The following is a 15,565-nucleotide window of genomic DNA, read 5'->3' as shown; positions in this document are numbered from 1 at the left end:
TTGTGGTTCAACTGAGGACTAGGTTGACACATACATTTGGTTTATTTGGTTGGTCTCAATAAATATTGGAACTTGGTCACAAGGTAAACAAATCTAGGAACCACTTGTTGATGATACCTTTTTCTGTGCAATGATCAAATGGGGTTTAAACCTCTTATACTGAATTGAGAGGGCCATGAACTCCTTTGGATGGAGCCAATCCTTCTGCCACACCTTCACGTCTGTTAGAACTTAAGACCTTCCTTCCACTCAGGTGGTATAAAACCAAGCTAAATACCTTTCTCATACCACCTGTGTTCACTACCCAGAGGATGACCATGGGGACAACACAGACGCCCACATGGGTGTTAATATGGATGGCTCTGGCGATTGGTTTAACTGCCTCTCAAAGTGGTAGGTAGAATCCATGATTTTGATTTACATGAAACCTTGTACTTTAGTGTTGACAGGGCTAAACTGTATGTTACTGTATGTCATAGCGCTCTCATAATAGCTCCAATGTTTATCTCATTGGACAGCCTAACAATGAGGGAATATGCTCAGTCCTGACTTTATGTGCCTTTTAAGCATGGGTTATGATTGATGAACAGATTTTAGTTTGATTAACTGTTTTTCCCTCTGGTTGTAAATTCTATTGTGTGATTACTATGACGGTAAGAAAAGAGCAACGGTTGCTAAGTGGTTTGCTGGCTGTCTCCAGCAAAACCATTTGAAGTTTTAAATGTGTTTATTTCTTGTAGGATTGGCAAGAGAACTACATAACAGAGCCTGAAATATACAGGATTCCATAATGATTTACAGTAAAACTTCATGTAACGTAATAACATACACTTTGATTTCAGAGGATACATCAAAGGCCACAGTTAACATCATCCCCTCAATGTCAAGGATACCTGAGATTGCAGGTAAGCTTCATAATACATGTGCCATACAGATGCATGAGCCCTGAGGATGATGACAATGATTAACACTGCAGCCTTACATATCCACAGACAATGGTGAAAGGACAATAACCATGATGGAGACAGTCATAGCAAGTAGTGCAACAGGTTTTGTGGATTAGCTGATTTAAAAAGCGTGAAGGAGCACTAGATTATTCATTTGTTGTTCAAGTTCATAAACATTATAGAGATTGGAAAGTCTTGGTTGTTTAGTTGATCAAATATTGAATTTGGCGTTTACTACTATATCCCATAGAAACGCCTTGAATAACACATTCGTAAATGCCAAAAAATGTATCCTAAGGAATACGGTTTTGAAGTGTCTGGAGACATAAGAAATCTCAGGAAATATTCATGTTTTTTGTACACATATTTAACCACCTTTTTATGTTGGCACAAAACTACCTCCATAATTCCAATCATTTGTATGGGTTTACTTCAGACGAGTCCCGTGACACTTGTGGAGGTCGAAGACCAAACTGTTCAGACGCTACAGACAGTAGTTGGCACATCGGCGGTACCGACATAAGACGAGTTCCATGACACCATAGAGTGGTCATATTAGCTAGTAGGCAAAATCGTTTGGACGCTAAAGACGTTTTTGTGAGAATACTGATTTTCAGGATGTCCCCTGGTGTGACAAACAGCTCTGTAGCTCTGCCACTTTCAACCTCAGATGCGAAAGGTGGACATAGGTGGATGCGGTGGATTGAGACGCAGCCCATGCAAAAAAAACTGATATCCTTAGCTTAAACTGACAGATTTTGGTGGGGATTTTTGTATTATGTTAATTAGATTGACACACGGGTGTGTCAGTAGACTCTTATGGTGAGTGAGTGAGGCCAATCTAGCAGTCAACCAATGGACTCCTAGTTAAAAGCAACGTTTTACGAGGGGCAGGGTTTTACGTTACCTATTCATTTCTTTCTAAATATCTAAAGATAAAACCTGTTGAGTTGTATGCAAACATAGCTGAATTGGTTGTCCTTTTTCCCAGGAGTGAGTCCTATACATAATGGCCAAGTCTGCAGTACGTGGGGTAACTACCACTTCAAGACCTTTGATGGAGACATCTTTCAGCTCCCCTCCACCTGCAACTATGTTGTGACCTCACTGTGCCATAGCAGTTATGAGGATTTCAACATCCAGATGAGGCGGCAGGTGGTGGACAACCAGCCCACCATTAGCAAGATCACCATGAAGCTAGATGGCACAGTGGTGGAGCTATCCAAGGGTTCCGTTGTTGTTAATGGGAATAAGTAAGTTCCTCAAGAATTTCTCATGTAGCTGTTTTTAAATCAGTGCTCAAGTAGTTGGATGTCATATTGTTTATCCCAGTCGCGTTGACTTAACAGATTAGACTCAACCTTATACTGTGTAGTTATGCTCAAGCACATAATTACAGTGACAGAGATGAGAATGTTGTTTTTAAAGTACCAATGAAAATGTCTCAAAATGAAGTCAATTGAGTTCATGTAAAAGTGGTTGGTCTGACTAAGTTCTAGTTGAATCTAGTGCTTTGTCTTCCTCTTCCTCCAGTGCCACCTTACCATTCAGCCAGTCTGGTATTCTCATTGAAGAGACTCCCTCCTACATCAAGATCAAAGCAAAACTGGGATTGGTAGCCATATGGAACCAGGATGATTCCTTCTTGGTAGTACAACAATTATGCATTTATGAATATTTCTAGGTGGAGTTAGGTTTTTGCGGTGTGGTCAATGTCTACATTTGAAGGTCTGTGCTGTGGTGGGCACTGTGTTAACAACAGTTAAGGTAGTCCTAATCTATAGTTATTTTATTAAGGAATAGGTTGTCACTCCTGTTAAATCCTTGTTTTGTTACAGTCATTTCCTGTTTTTGTCAAGGGTAATGGAGGGAAAATGTCACCCTAAAATGTCTAATGGTCTTCTATTTCAGGTGGAGATGGACATCAAATTCAGAAATAAGACCTGTGGTCTATGTGGAGATTTTAACGCAATTCAGCAATTTGATGAGTTCTATAGCCATGGTACATTTTCACTGACAATATCAACACATCAAAAATGGCCTATTATTTGGAATACAGTTGACATTTAACAATAATTGGATTTATTTTTATGCCAAAGGTATGAAATTGTCCGCTGTCGACTTCGGAAACTTCTGGAAATTGGATGGTCCCACTGAAAGCTGTACTGAAAACATACTGCCTTCAAATCAGAAATGCCCCAATCTGGTAGGTTACACTTTATCGCTTATGATAAGAATAGGGATATTGGCTAGGCTGCTGTGTACTTAACAACATGTGGGGTCCGAAATGACTGACTCCCTTGATAAAGATTTGCAAACATGACTGTATACTGCTACAGTATATTGTGTGCTCCATTTCTTTGAAAATTATATTATTTTATACTAATACAATTGCTCTGAGAAAGAGATTTTGTTTAAACGTCATATTTTCTTTCTCTCCAGTCAGGGGTCAAAATTATTGACACCCCTGTTTCCAATACCTTTCAATACAACACCTTGCAAATAATGGCACTGAGCCTTTTTCTAAAATGAGTTGGAGAACACATTCTGAGGGATTTTAGACCATTCCTCCATACAGAATCCTTCAAAATCCTTGATATCCATTGTCTGTGCTTATGGACGGCCCTCTTCATTTCAAACCACAGATTTTCAATGGGTGTCAAGTTCGGAGACTGAGTTGATTTATATAAATATATATAAATATATATTTATTTTAGGATTTTGATGTGTGCATGGGGTTATTGTATTGCTGGAAGATCCACTGAAGGCCAAGTGGCAGTGCCAACAAGGTTTTTGCTAAAATATCCAGGTACTGGGTAAAGTTCATGATTGATCTTTACAAGAGCCCCAGGACCAGTTGAAGCAAAATAGCCCCTTTTTGCAATGGCCATCTCAGTCTCTCTTTGAAACCCATTGGACATCTGGGGTTTGAATTAAAGAGGGCAGTCCATAAGAACAGACAGAGGACATCAAAGATCCTAAACAGTGAAGGCTGCTGAGGGAAAGACGGCTCGTAATAATGTCGGGAACGGAGTAAAGGGAATACCATTCCACTAATTCCGCTCCAGCCATTACCACGAGCCCGTCCTCCCCAATTAAGTTGCCACCAACCTCCTGTGGTCCTAATTTGTTCTCCAACTCCTAAAACATTTTGGAAAAGGATTATTGCAGTTATCCTCACAAGGTGAAGTACTGAAAGACAGTGAAAATAGGGATGGCAATCATTTTGACCCCTACCTTTCTAAGATTATTTTTATTTACTTTTTAAACAAAATCTTTTTCTAGAAGCAATCGTATTAATATAAAATAATATATTTTACCAAATCTGTTTTGCATTTATTTTATACAGTAATTTCTGCTCGTCTTTATCAAGGGTGTCAATAATTTCAGACTCCACTGTATATGTCCTAATTATAACATCTCTCTGTTTTTGTTTGATAGAAACCAGTTTGTGAGCAGTTGCTCTCCGGTCCTGCCTTCAGCAGCTGTAAGGACTTGTTGGCCATCGACTCATTTGTTGAGGCCTGTGTATCTGACCTGTGCCACTGTGATAACAGCACCAACTCCTTCTGCCTGTGCAACACCATCTCAGAGTACTCCCGTCAGTGTGTTCATGCAGGGGGGAAGCCCAAACAATGGAGGACTGAACAGTTCTGCTGTAAGCATGCCCTTACTCCCCGTATCAACATTCAAATCGCACATTGGTTAGTTGCAACAGTGTACTCATATTTTGACATAACCGTATCTTTGCAGATAAGACATGCCCCTTCAACATGGAGTACCAGGAGTGTGGAAACCCCTGTGTTGACACCTGCTCCAACCCAGAGAGAGGTCAGCTGTGTGAGGAACACTGCTCAGATGGCTGCTTTTGTCCTCCAGGTAGGCAGACATATTTAAACGTTCTCTGCACATCCTCTTCTTCAAAGAGATGTAATAAAAATCCATTGGAATGGAGCAGACTGTATACTGAATTGCAAAGCAATTGATTCCATATTGTGGACTGGACTCTGTTGAGTTACAAAGGCAATTACGAGTTTGTTGTTTTGTAATGGCCTGGTATACTATCTGATTCATGTGGTATTTAGTTCCTGACACAAGGACAAGCCAGTTGATCAGAATATATCATGGAGTTTCAGAAATTGTCTGTCGAGACAGAAAAATACTGTGAATGTAGATTTTGGAGTAAAACAAAAGACATCGTTAATAGGTGTTGCCTATGAAGGGCAGTAGGTTGGGATGGAGACATAATAAACACATGTATGCTCTCACCCAAAGGAACCGTTTTTGATGACGTCAACAAGAATGGTTGTATCGCCTTGAGTCAATGCTCCTGCCGCCACAATGGAAAAACATACGCACCCGGAGAGTCTTATTCAAGCACTTGTAAAGATTGGTAAGAAAACCAGGCTAAGAATTCTGACTTAAGTCTAAAAGTTATTCCAGGGGTGACCATATGTAAGTTCCATTGAATAATTTATATTTTGCCCTTAGTTCTTGTGCTGGTGGTCAGTGGAAGTGTGTGGACAAGGACTGTCCTGGCACCTGTGCTGTGGAGGGAGGATCCCACATCAACACCTACGATGGAAAAACCTACACCTTCCATGGGGACTGCTCTTATGTTCTGACCAAGGTACAGTACAGTTTCCTCACCAAAGCTCTGTGTGCATGAATCTCAGTCACATTAAATACATTTTGAAACTTGCTACCTTCTTTGTAGTTATTATGTCTGTATTACAGCTTTGCCTCCATCTTCTTTATTTTTCTTCTGATATATCCAGTTTGTATGATGAAAATTGTAATATAGAAAAGGGCTTTCCAACCATGTTCCCGGAGTGCTACCTCCCTGTAGGGTTTCACTCCAACCCTAATTTAGCACACCTCATTCTAATATTAAGCTGGTTGATGAGCTGATTCAGGTTAGTTACAACTGCTGAGCTAAAACCCACAGGAGAGTAGCTCTCCAGGAACAGAGTTGGGGAGCCCTCATATAGAACAGTACTATTCATCTTGCATTGATACATGTATCTATGAAGATATGTGGGTTGTTTACTCTGTCTCTTGTTTTACACTGAGATATTCCTTTTTCAAAAGAATTCGAAGGATATTTCCTTTCATTAAGGGAAATATTTGTAACAACTTATTTTTGTTTTTTTCAGGACTGTGATGGGATGCAATTCACTGTACTGGGTGATCTGGTGCAGTGTGGGCTTTCTGACAGTGAGACTTGTCTAAAGGCTGTTACCCTGTCCCTCTCAGAAGGAGCCACTGTAAGTATTCTTTGACTGACATGCTATCAGCCTTTGACTGCAGTAAATGTTTTTTCTCTAGTGTTGTTAGGTTTTAGACTTTAATGCATTGTTTGAATATCATGAATAAGCATATGGTTAAACAATGACCCTCTATGCAGGTGATCAACATACAACCCAATGGAAAAGCCTTTGTAAATGGAATCTATTCTCAGCTGCCCTTTTCTGCTGGTAAGTTACAGTTGCACAATAAACATACAGTACAATCAATGTAGTCAACTTGTGTCCTACAGTTAAAGCACATCGTTTTATGGGGAATACATAACGATACATGGGAATGTTGTGATGGTAATGCAGCTTTATCATTCAACACTGACACATATATTTTCCTTAACATCATAATTCTGAATCTTACTCATTCCTTCCTCTTCCCTTTGTTCCTTATAGCTGGAGTAACTATTTTCAGAGCCTCCTCATTTTTCATAATTGTCCAGACCACCTTTGGCCTCCAGTTGGAAATCCAACTCTCACCAATCATGCAGGTCTATATTGCTGCAAGCACCGTTTGGCAGCAGAGAACTTGCGGTATGTCTCATCATCCATTGACCAACCACCACAGTCCACTGAGGTGTTCATGTTCTGGGAATGATTTATTTTCCCTGTATATAAATACATGTTCACCCTACAGGTCTTTGTGGAAACTTCAACAACAACCAAGGAGATGATTTCAAGGTCCTGAGCGGAGTGACTGAGGGCACAGCCATTGGTTTTGCAAACACCTGGAAAACACGAGCCAGCTGCCCAGACGTCAAGAGTAGCTTTGAAAGCCCCTGCAGTTTAAGTCTTGACAATGGTATCTGCATGGTTTATCACCTTTCCATGTCTGTTTTAATTGTTATGGAGAACGGTGCAAGTGTTTCTTAAAGTTGGCCTAACTGTGGTTTATTTTTTCACTTTTTCAGAGAAATATGCCCAGCACTGGTGCTCTCAGCTGGCTGATCCTAAAGGGTTGTTTGCTAAATGCCACACAGCAATAAGCCCAGACATGTACAAAGAAGTGAGACCATTTCACCATACTATTCATTTCACACAATTTCCTGAGGATAACTAATTCACAAATGTATGTAACGTGATGCCAGCTGTTATGGGGAATTTGAGAATTACGTTGCTTGCTGTTAGGTATTGTGTTTCTGCACAGAACTTGTGCATAATATGCACACACAATTAATTAAAACTATTGTACAGTATAATATGGATGCTGTTCTGACTGTGGTTTTCTATTCAGAACTGCATGTATGACAGCTGTAACTGTGAGAAGAGTGAGGACTGCATGTGTGCTGCCGTCTCTTCTTATGTCCACGCTTGTGCTGCCGAGGGTATCCAACTCAGCGGCTGGAGAGACACTATCTGCAGTGAGTGACAATCACACAGTAATACCTAAGAAGATGTGTAAATTGTGGGAGAATAAGATACAAATACCATAAATATTTACATCAAACACTAATTGTTGCCATCCCCAGACAAATACTCCACCTCGTGCCCTAGCACCATGGTCTACAGCTACAGCATAAAAAACAGTGATCGCTCCTGCCGCTGCTACAGCGACTCTGACTTTACCTGTTCAATCACCTTCGAGCCTGTGGATGGGTGTGTCTGTTCTGAGGGAACCTACCTGGATGATGAGGGCAAGTGTGTTCCACCAGCCAGCTGCCCTTGTTATTACAAGGGCTCAGTGGTGTCCCCTGGAGAGGTCATCAGCAAGGATGGAACCATGTGGTATGGACCAAGTTATTTACCTACCTATACTCAAACTGTATATCAATGTAATTCACTACACATTTTATTGCATATTTTTGAGACTTTATGAACCAAGAGCCTTGGGTCTTGCTTTCCCGTAGTGAGCATAGCGACATTCAAGTACCATTAACAACATTTTATTTCAGCACCTGCAAGGAGGGAAAACTCCGTTGCATTGGAGATTCACCCGATCAGCCATGTAAGTTCATGTATATTAATTGTCAAAACAACTCACAATTTTGAGCTATTGTACTGTGCCAGGCAACACTGAATTTGAAATAAGTCCATTCTTTTAATGGCAATCTTCCAAATCCTATATACATTTATGGTGTGTGGTAATAGTATGATATTGGCAACAGAATCAGGCTATGTGCATTTTGAAATATTATCTCTCCATCCTAGTACACACTTTACAGAGCATATTGATTTGGTGAAAGACACAACAGAGTCATGACACATGAATTCCCTTTATTTTCACAGCATGTGTTGCACCAATGGTTTTCTTCAACTGTTCCAATGCAAGCCCAGGAGTGAGAGGGTTAGAGTGTCAGAAGAGCTGCAACATTCTGGATATGGCCTGTGTAAGTCCCCTATTCACCTCGTCTCCAGGCCATTCTGCACAACGGATATAAGCTTGTGTACAAAACATTAAAAACACCTTCCTAATATTGATATTAATACACAATCCGTCTCAAGGCTTGAAAAATATTCTTTAACTTTCTCCTTCTCTTCATCTACACTGATTGAAGTGGATTTAACAAGTGACATCAGTAAGGGATCAATGCTTTCAACTGGATTCCCCTGGTCAGTCTATGTCATGGAAAGAGGAGGTGTTCTTAATGTTTTCTACACTCAGTGTATATAATGCCCATAGGATTGTGAATAGAAATTGAGTGTAAAATATAAACTTTCATTTTTTTTAAATATATACTTTTATATTAACATACAGGTAACCTCATATCCAAGCTATTGCACACAGAACATATAAGCTTGGTACATCAACGATTTAATTTTGTCCTTAGTGGGAGTAACCATATACTTCCATGGGAGTATCTTTACTGAGTAAAGTATTTGTTATCATTTAATTTGAGCGAACCATACGACTGCTAGGCGTAGCTCTGTGCTTGTGGTGTGCTAACGTATGGGGGAGGGTTAGGGGGAAGGTGTTGTGGGAGATGATTGGTTGGTAGATTAAGCTGAATAAGCCAATGCCTATGCCCTGGGAGTTTCTCCTGGTCTTTCTGTATTGGCTAATGGCTAATGAAGGCCAAGTTTGACCTTCTGGTCCACCAGACTCCACGCATTTGAGCGGAAGTTAACACAATTTTTACACAGTAGATTTTCAAATCAATAATTTTCACTTTACAGATCAGCACAGAGTGCATATCAGGCTGTATGTGTCCCTCTGGACTGGTATCCGATGGAAAAGGAGGCTGCATCAAGCCAGACCTTTGTCCTTGTTCTCACAATGGAGCTACTTACCAACCAGGAGACAGAATCAAGGTCGACTGCAATACTTGGTAAGGTTATCTTGCCTCAATTGGCGTTTTAAACCAATTAATACTTCAGTCTGATATATCTGTTTTTGCCACTTTCAGCACTTGTAAAGACAGAAAATGGCAGTGCACAACTAACCTGTGCCTTGGAACCTGTGCCATTTATGGAGATGGACACTACATTACTTTTGATGGGAAACGATTCACTTTCGAAGGAGACTGTGAATACACACTTACAAAGGTATGCTTGCAGGGTTTCTTGATAGTCTAAGTGATCATCACCAATATTACATGCTGAACAATAAGGGTTTGTGTTAATTGTTTTAAGGTATATACTGTAGGTGTTTCTGGGGAGTCTGAATAGCAATATTTGAAACTGTTTGGCCATGATCTGCTGTTGCTTTGTAGATGTTGCTGTAGCATTCCCAACAAGCTGAACCTTTTCACTATTTCAGTGATTGACTTACAACATGTATTGTTGGAGATAATGCTCCATCCACCAAAATACTATGTTGGCTGTTGTTACATTTATGACTGAAACCTTAAACAGGACTACTGTGGTAGCAACAATGCCAACGGCAGCTTCAGAGTCATCACTGAGAACATCCCTTGTGGAACGACAGGCACCACCTGCTCCAAGGCCATTAAGCTCTTCCTGGGGGTAACTAGATTCCTGCTTTCTGCCTGGCACATACCATTACTGAAGCCAAGACTACTAATATTCGGTCATACATATACACACACACACACACACACACACACACACACACACACACACACACACACACACACACACACACACACACACACACACACACACACACACACACACACACACACACACACACACACACACACACACACACACACACACACACACACACACACACACACACACACACACACACATACTATAAAGCACACAATATACACATAAATCAAAGCTTCATGAGGCCTGGCAAAAAAATGAACATTATGGCATACATTATAACATGATGAGTAATTACATAAATTAATATCTTAACTGCATACTCAAACTATTTAAAAAAAAATCTCTTTCAGAACAATGAACTAATTCTGACAGACGGGAACTACCAAGTCGTTGAGAGAAATACAGGGGAGGCGGTTCCTTACCAGATTCGCACAATGGGCATCTACCTTGTGATTGAAGCCAATAATGGGTTGATTCTCATGTGGGACAGGAAAACAAGCATGTTCATCAAACTGAACCCACAGTTCAAGGTACATTTCAACTTTGATTGGATGACACATTAGATATTAAAATATGGGTGTAGTGTTCCATCAACTGATATTCACAAGTCTGTTATGACTCCTTTTAATCACTCAACTCAATCTTTTGCTATGTCCTCTTCAGGGACATGTCTGTGGTCTGTGTGGAAACTATGATGGCAATGCAAACAATGACTTCACTACCAGGAGCCAGGCAGTAGTTGTCAACCCTCTAGACTTTGGAAACAGCTGGAAAGTCTCTGCAAGCTGCCCCGATGCAAAGAACAAAAGGAGCCCCTGTACTGCCAACCCTTACAGGCAGTCTTGGTCACAGAAGCAGTGCAGCATCATACAGAGCAAAGTTTTCACAGACTGCCATTCTAAAGTAGGTTTAGACTTTAGTCGTTCACTGAATGTTTTGGAATTTTATGTGCTCATGTCAAATAAGATCTGTTCTCCAATTAGGTGGACCCCTCTCCTTTCTACGATGCGTGTGTGACAGACTCGTGTGCTTGCGACAGTGGTGGAGACTGTGAGTGTTTCTGTACTGCTGTGGCAGCTTATGCAGAGGCCTGTAATGAGGCTGGAGCCTGCATAGCCTGGAGAAGCCCACAAATCTGCCGTGAGTTTCTAAATGTTCCATTCATTTAAGTGCTGACATAAAAATAGGCTTAATCCAGTCAGTTTAAACCAAATTGAAGATAATACTTACAGAGAGCTTTTGTCCACCACATACAGCACTGTTCTGTGATTACTACAACCCCCCTGGAGAATGTGAGTGGCACTACAAGGCATGTGGAGCTCAGTGTATGAAGACCTGCAGGAATCCCTCCGGGAGCTGCTCAACTCAGATACCACCTCTTGAAGGTACAGTAGACATTCATTTAAGATCTATTTTGGGTAACTACAATTTTCTATAACAGGTACTTAGTATTTATTTAATTTTGAAGCTAGAGTCCTTAATTGAAACAATAACAAAGTCGCCACCCCGCCTCTGTTTAGGTAAAAAGCTGAGGGAAGGCCCAGGAAAATTGTAACCACTCTCAAATCCATAGACAGAGCTATGGATGCAAGGGCTGACAATTCATGACATAAAAAGTATTGTTTTAACCATGTTTTGAGGCTATAAAGTGTTTGATTTAATTTGTTTTGTTTACAAACATTGGGGTAAAACAAGTGTATATTTTAGGTTATTTTATGGGGCACGACATGCTTTCGTGACAAAGGATTCTAGCTTTAAATTACTATCAATTTTATCTGAACAGAATTAGCAGTGTGAAAGAAATGCAGGCTACATCTTTTACCAAACCATGCTAACTGAAAAGTGATCCAGCAAGTATATGGCTCAGCTTGATAGTAAAGAGTTTGTGTACCTGGTGTTGGTGGTATAACTATAGTATAAACTTGATCTCTAGAGAACTTGATCTGTAGTCGATTCATTTATTTTGTCTTTTTGTTGGACTATTCCAGTTTTACAATCATCAAGTATTTAGAAGAATAACTGTCTGAGGTCATTTTAGATATTCTTACATTTTCACTCCCTTTCTATTCACTGTGTTTCTTCACCATATCCCTCTATCAAAAAATAGCTTTTTGATCATTAATATTTGAATATTTTTCTTCTTCTTTAGGTTGCTATCCAAAATGTCCTCCTGCTCAACCCTTCTTTGATGAAGATATAATGAAGTGTGTGGAGAAGGAGCAGTGTGGCTGCTATGGCAGAGATGGAAAACACTACAATAATGGAGAAAAAGTACCGACCACAGAAAACTGTCAGACATGGTATGCCTTTAGTAATGCAGAGAATCTTGGTCTTGGCTAAAATTGTGAACACTGTAACTGTGTTTGAGTGTCAAGAATGAAACTAAGTAGAATTGTAAATGCTTCTTTTTCCTAAGCTATTGTAATTCTGTGACAGTGGACTGCAAATACGATGTACAAGGTATGAACAGATCCTTCAACCAAAACAACAACACATACATGATTTCTGCAACATTCCAGTACCCTAAAATATATCTTACCCTTTCAGCTTGCACTTGCACCTACAATGGGAACAAATACCCCAATGGGCATATCATCTATCACACCACAAATGGGCACGGCAGTTGTATCACAGCCATCTGTGGGAAGAATGGAACCACTCAGAGGGACATTTACCCATGTTCAACTACAACTCCAACTTTAACTCCATCTGTTCCTAACTCTACTCCATCCTCTACAGTGACAACAACTGTCTTTACTTTCTCAACACCCACAACTGGTGGGTACTTGAGACTAAGACTTGAATGACTGTGAATTAGTTAATGTGTGAAATGTAAAAACTACAGCAGGTATCTTTTGTGATCAAAATGGCTAAGGACATTGCTATTTATGCCCCATAATTAAATGTTTTTACATCATTTAAAATGGTTTGTTTGTTTTAAGTTCAACCAAATAACTGTAATGTAATCCCTGATTCTATAGCGCCAACCACAACTTCAACAGAGACAACAGTGTCTCCAACAACCTTTACTACTACATGTGGCTATCCATGTGTGTGGTCACAGTGGTTTGATACCACATTCCCTACACTAGGAACTCCAGGAGGAGACTCTGAAACCTACAACAACATAAGAGCAGAGGGACACGATATATGTGAGAAGCCAACCAAGATCCAATGCAGAGCCGAGAAGTACCCAAATGTTAGCATAAGCCAAGTAGGCCAAGTGGTGCAGTGTAATGTATCAGAAGGGTTGACTTGCAGAAATGAAGACCAGTCAGGCAAATTCCCACTGTGCTTTAACTACCAAGTTCGAGTCCTCTGCTGTGATGAAGATCTTTGTACATCTAAGCCTACAACCATTTCACCAACAACTACAAGACCACCTGTTACAACAACAACTACAAACGCAACCACCTCCACTATCTCAACAACCACGTTGAATACAAAACCCCCTAACTGCACAGTTTGTGAGTGGTCACCTTGGTATAATGTGGATTATCCTCAATTTGGTCCTGGGGGTGGCGACAATGAATCAATTAAAAAGATTCTAGAATCTGGAAAACATATTTGTGAAAAACCAGTGGATGTCATGTGCCAAGCAGTGCGATATCCAGGGATCCCATTGTCTGAATTAGGACAGAATGTAGTCTGTAATACGAAGGTTGGACTAATATGCCAGAACAAAGATCAAGGCATTCCTCCAATATGCCTTGACTATGAAATTAAGGTGAAGTGTTGCAAGACTGTGAAATGTCACACAACAACACCAGTCCAAACAACTAAACCTACTGTCACAACAACAACAATGTCAGCATCCACATTACCTACAACAACAAGTAAACCAACAACAATCACTACTCCTCCAACCTCAACTCTACCTCTAACCACAACTACAACTCCTACCACTACTCCAACACCAAATACCACAATCTTAACATCGACTACACCACCTACCACATCAACAACAGTTACTCCCATCACTACTCCAACACCCACTACAAAGACCTCAACATCGACAGTTACATCGACAACAAAAACAACAACTCAGACACCCAGCCCTAGTACAACTCTAACCACTACTCCAACATCAACCTCAACAGGAGTAACACCGACCCAATGCAGTGGTGATGAAAAATGTGTGTGGTCAGACTGGATCAACCTTGGTCAGCCAACGTCTGGCTCTGAAGGTGGAGATAATGAATCCATTAAGAGCATCATTTCTGCTGGTTATCACATTTGCTCATCTCCAGAGGCAGTTGAATGTAGAGCAAAACAATACCCTGGACTTCAGATCTCTCAGCTTGGCCAAGACGTGACTTGCAATCCATCCGTTGGACTGATTTGTCAAAACAATATGCAAGGTCTTCAGCAAAAGTGCTTTGATTATGAGATTCGGGTGAAATGTTGTCAATGTGGAACCACAACACACATCCCAACCACCACCACAACAACGACAGGTCCTCACATCACTACTCCTACACCCACTACTACAACATCAACATCAACAGCTCCACCTACAACAAAAACAACAACTCAGACTCCCAGCCCTAGTACAACTCTAACCACTACTCCTACATCAACCTCAACAGGAGTAACACCGATCCAATGCAGTGGTGAAGAAAAATGTGTGTGGTCAGACTGGATCAACCTTGGTCAGCCAACGTCTGGCTCTGAAGGTGGAGATAATGAATCCATTAAGAGCATCATTTCTGCTGGTTATCACATTTGCTCATCTCCAGAGGCAGTTGAATGTAGAGCAAAACAATACCCTGGACTTCAGATCTCTCAGCTTGGCCAAGACGTGACTTGCAATCCATCCGTTGGACTGATTTGTCAAAACAATATGCAAGGTCTTCAGCAAAAGTGCTTCGACTACGAGATTCGAGTGAAATGTTGTCAATGTGGAACTACAACACACATCCCAACCACCACAACAACGACAGGTCCTCACATCACTACTCCTACACCCACTACTACAACGTCAACATCAACAGCTCCACCTACAACAAAAACAACAACTCAGACTCCCAGCCCTAGTACAACTCTAACCACTACTCCTACATCAACCTCAACAGGAGTAACACCGATCCAATGCAGTGGTGATGAAAAATGTGTGTGGTCAGACTGGATCAACCTTGGTCAGCCAACGTCTGGCTCTGAAGGTGGAGATAATGAATCCATTAAGAGCATCATTTCTGCTGGTTATCACATTTGCTCATCTCCAGAGGCAGTTGAATGTAGAGCAAAACAATACCCTGGACTTCAGATCTCTCAGCTTGGCCAAGACGTGACTTGCAATCCATCCGTTGGACTGATTTGTCAAAACAATATGCAAGGTCTTCAGCAAAAGTGCTTTGATTATGAGAT

At 40.7% G+C, this 15,565-nt stretch overlaps 1 protein-coding gene across 1 annotated transcript; it reads left to right on the top strand.

Annotated features, from left to right (window-relative positions):
- Positions 1 to 286: 286 nt before the first annotated feature.
- Positions 287 to 15,235, top strand: LOC118944421 (mucin-5B-like). Its single transcript, XM_036963620.1, has 31 exons — positions 287 to 393; positions 843 to 905; positions 1,939 to 2,200; positions 2,481 to 2,595; positions 2,859 to 2,949; positions 3,047 to 3,153; positions 4,389 to 4,605; positions 4,701 to 4,826; positions 5,223 to 5,340; positions 5,439 to 5,577; positions 6,104 to 6,214; positions 6,355 to 6,424; positions 6,641 to 6,778; positions 6,882 to 7,046; positions 7,156 to 7,250; positions 7,479 to 7,605; positions 7,714 to 7,969; positions 8,137 to 8,189; positions 8,471 to 8,571; positions 9,359 to 9,510; positions 9,589 to 9,727; positions 10,037 to 10,147; positions 10,549 to 10,728; positions 10,862 to 11,101; positions 11,182 to 11,338; positions 11,455 to 11,583; positions 12,348 to 12,498; positions 12,615 to 12,658; positions 12,746 to 12,976; positions 13,180 to 14,424; positions 15,057 to 15,235. The coding sequence occupies exons 1-31, from the start codon at positions 312 to 314 to the stop codon at positions 15,233 to 15,235; spliced, it is 5,394 nt and encodes a 1,797-aa protein (XP_036819515.1). The 5' UTR covers positions 287 to 311.
- Positions 15,236 to 15,565: the final 330 nt, after the last annotated feature.

The sequence above is a fragment of the Oncorhynchus mykiss genome, chromosome 26, assembly GCF_013265735.2.
Source record: "Oncorhynchus mykiss isolate Arlee chromosome 26, USDA_OmykA_1.1, whole genome shotgun sequence".
NCBI lineage: Eukaryota > Metazoa > Chordata > Actinopteri > Salmoniformes > Salmonidae > Oncorhynchus > Oncorhynchus mykiss.
This window is presented reverse-complemented; position numbering and strand designations above follow the sequence as displayed.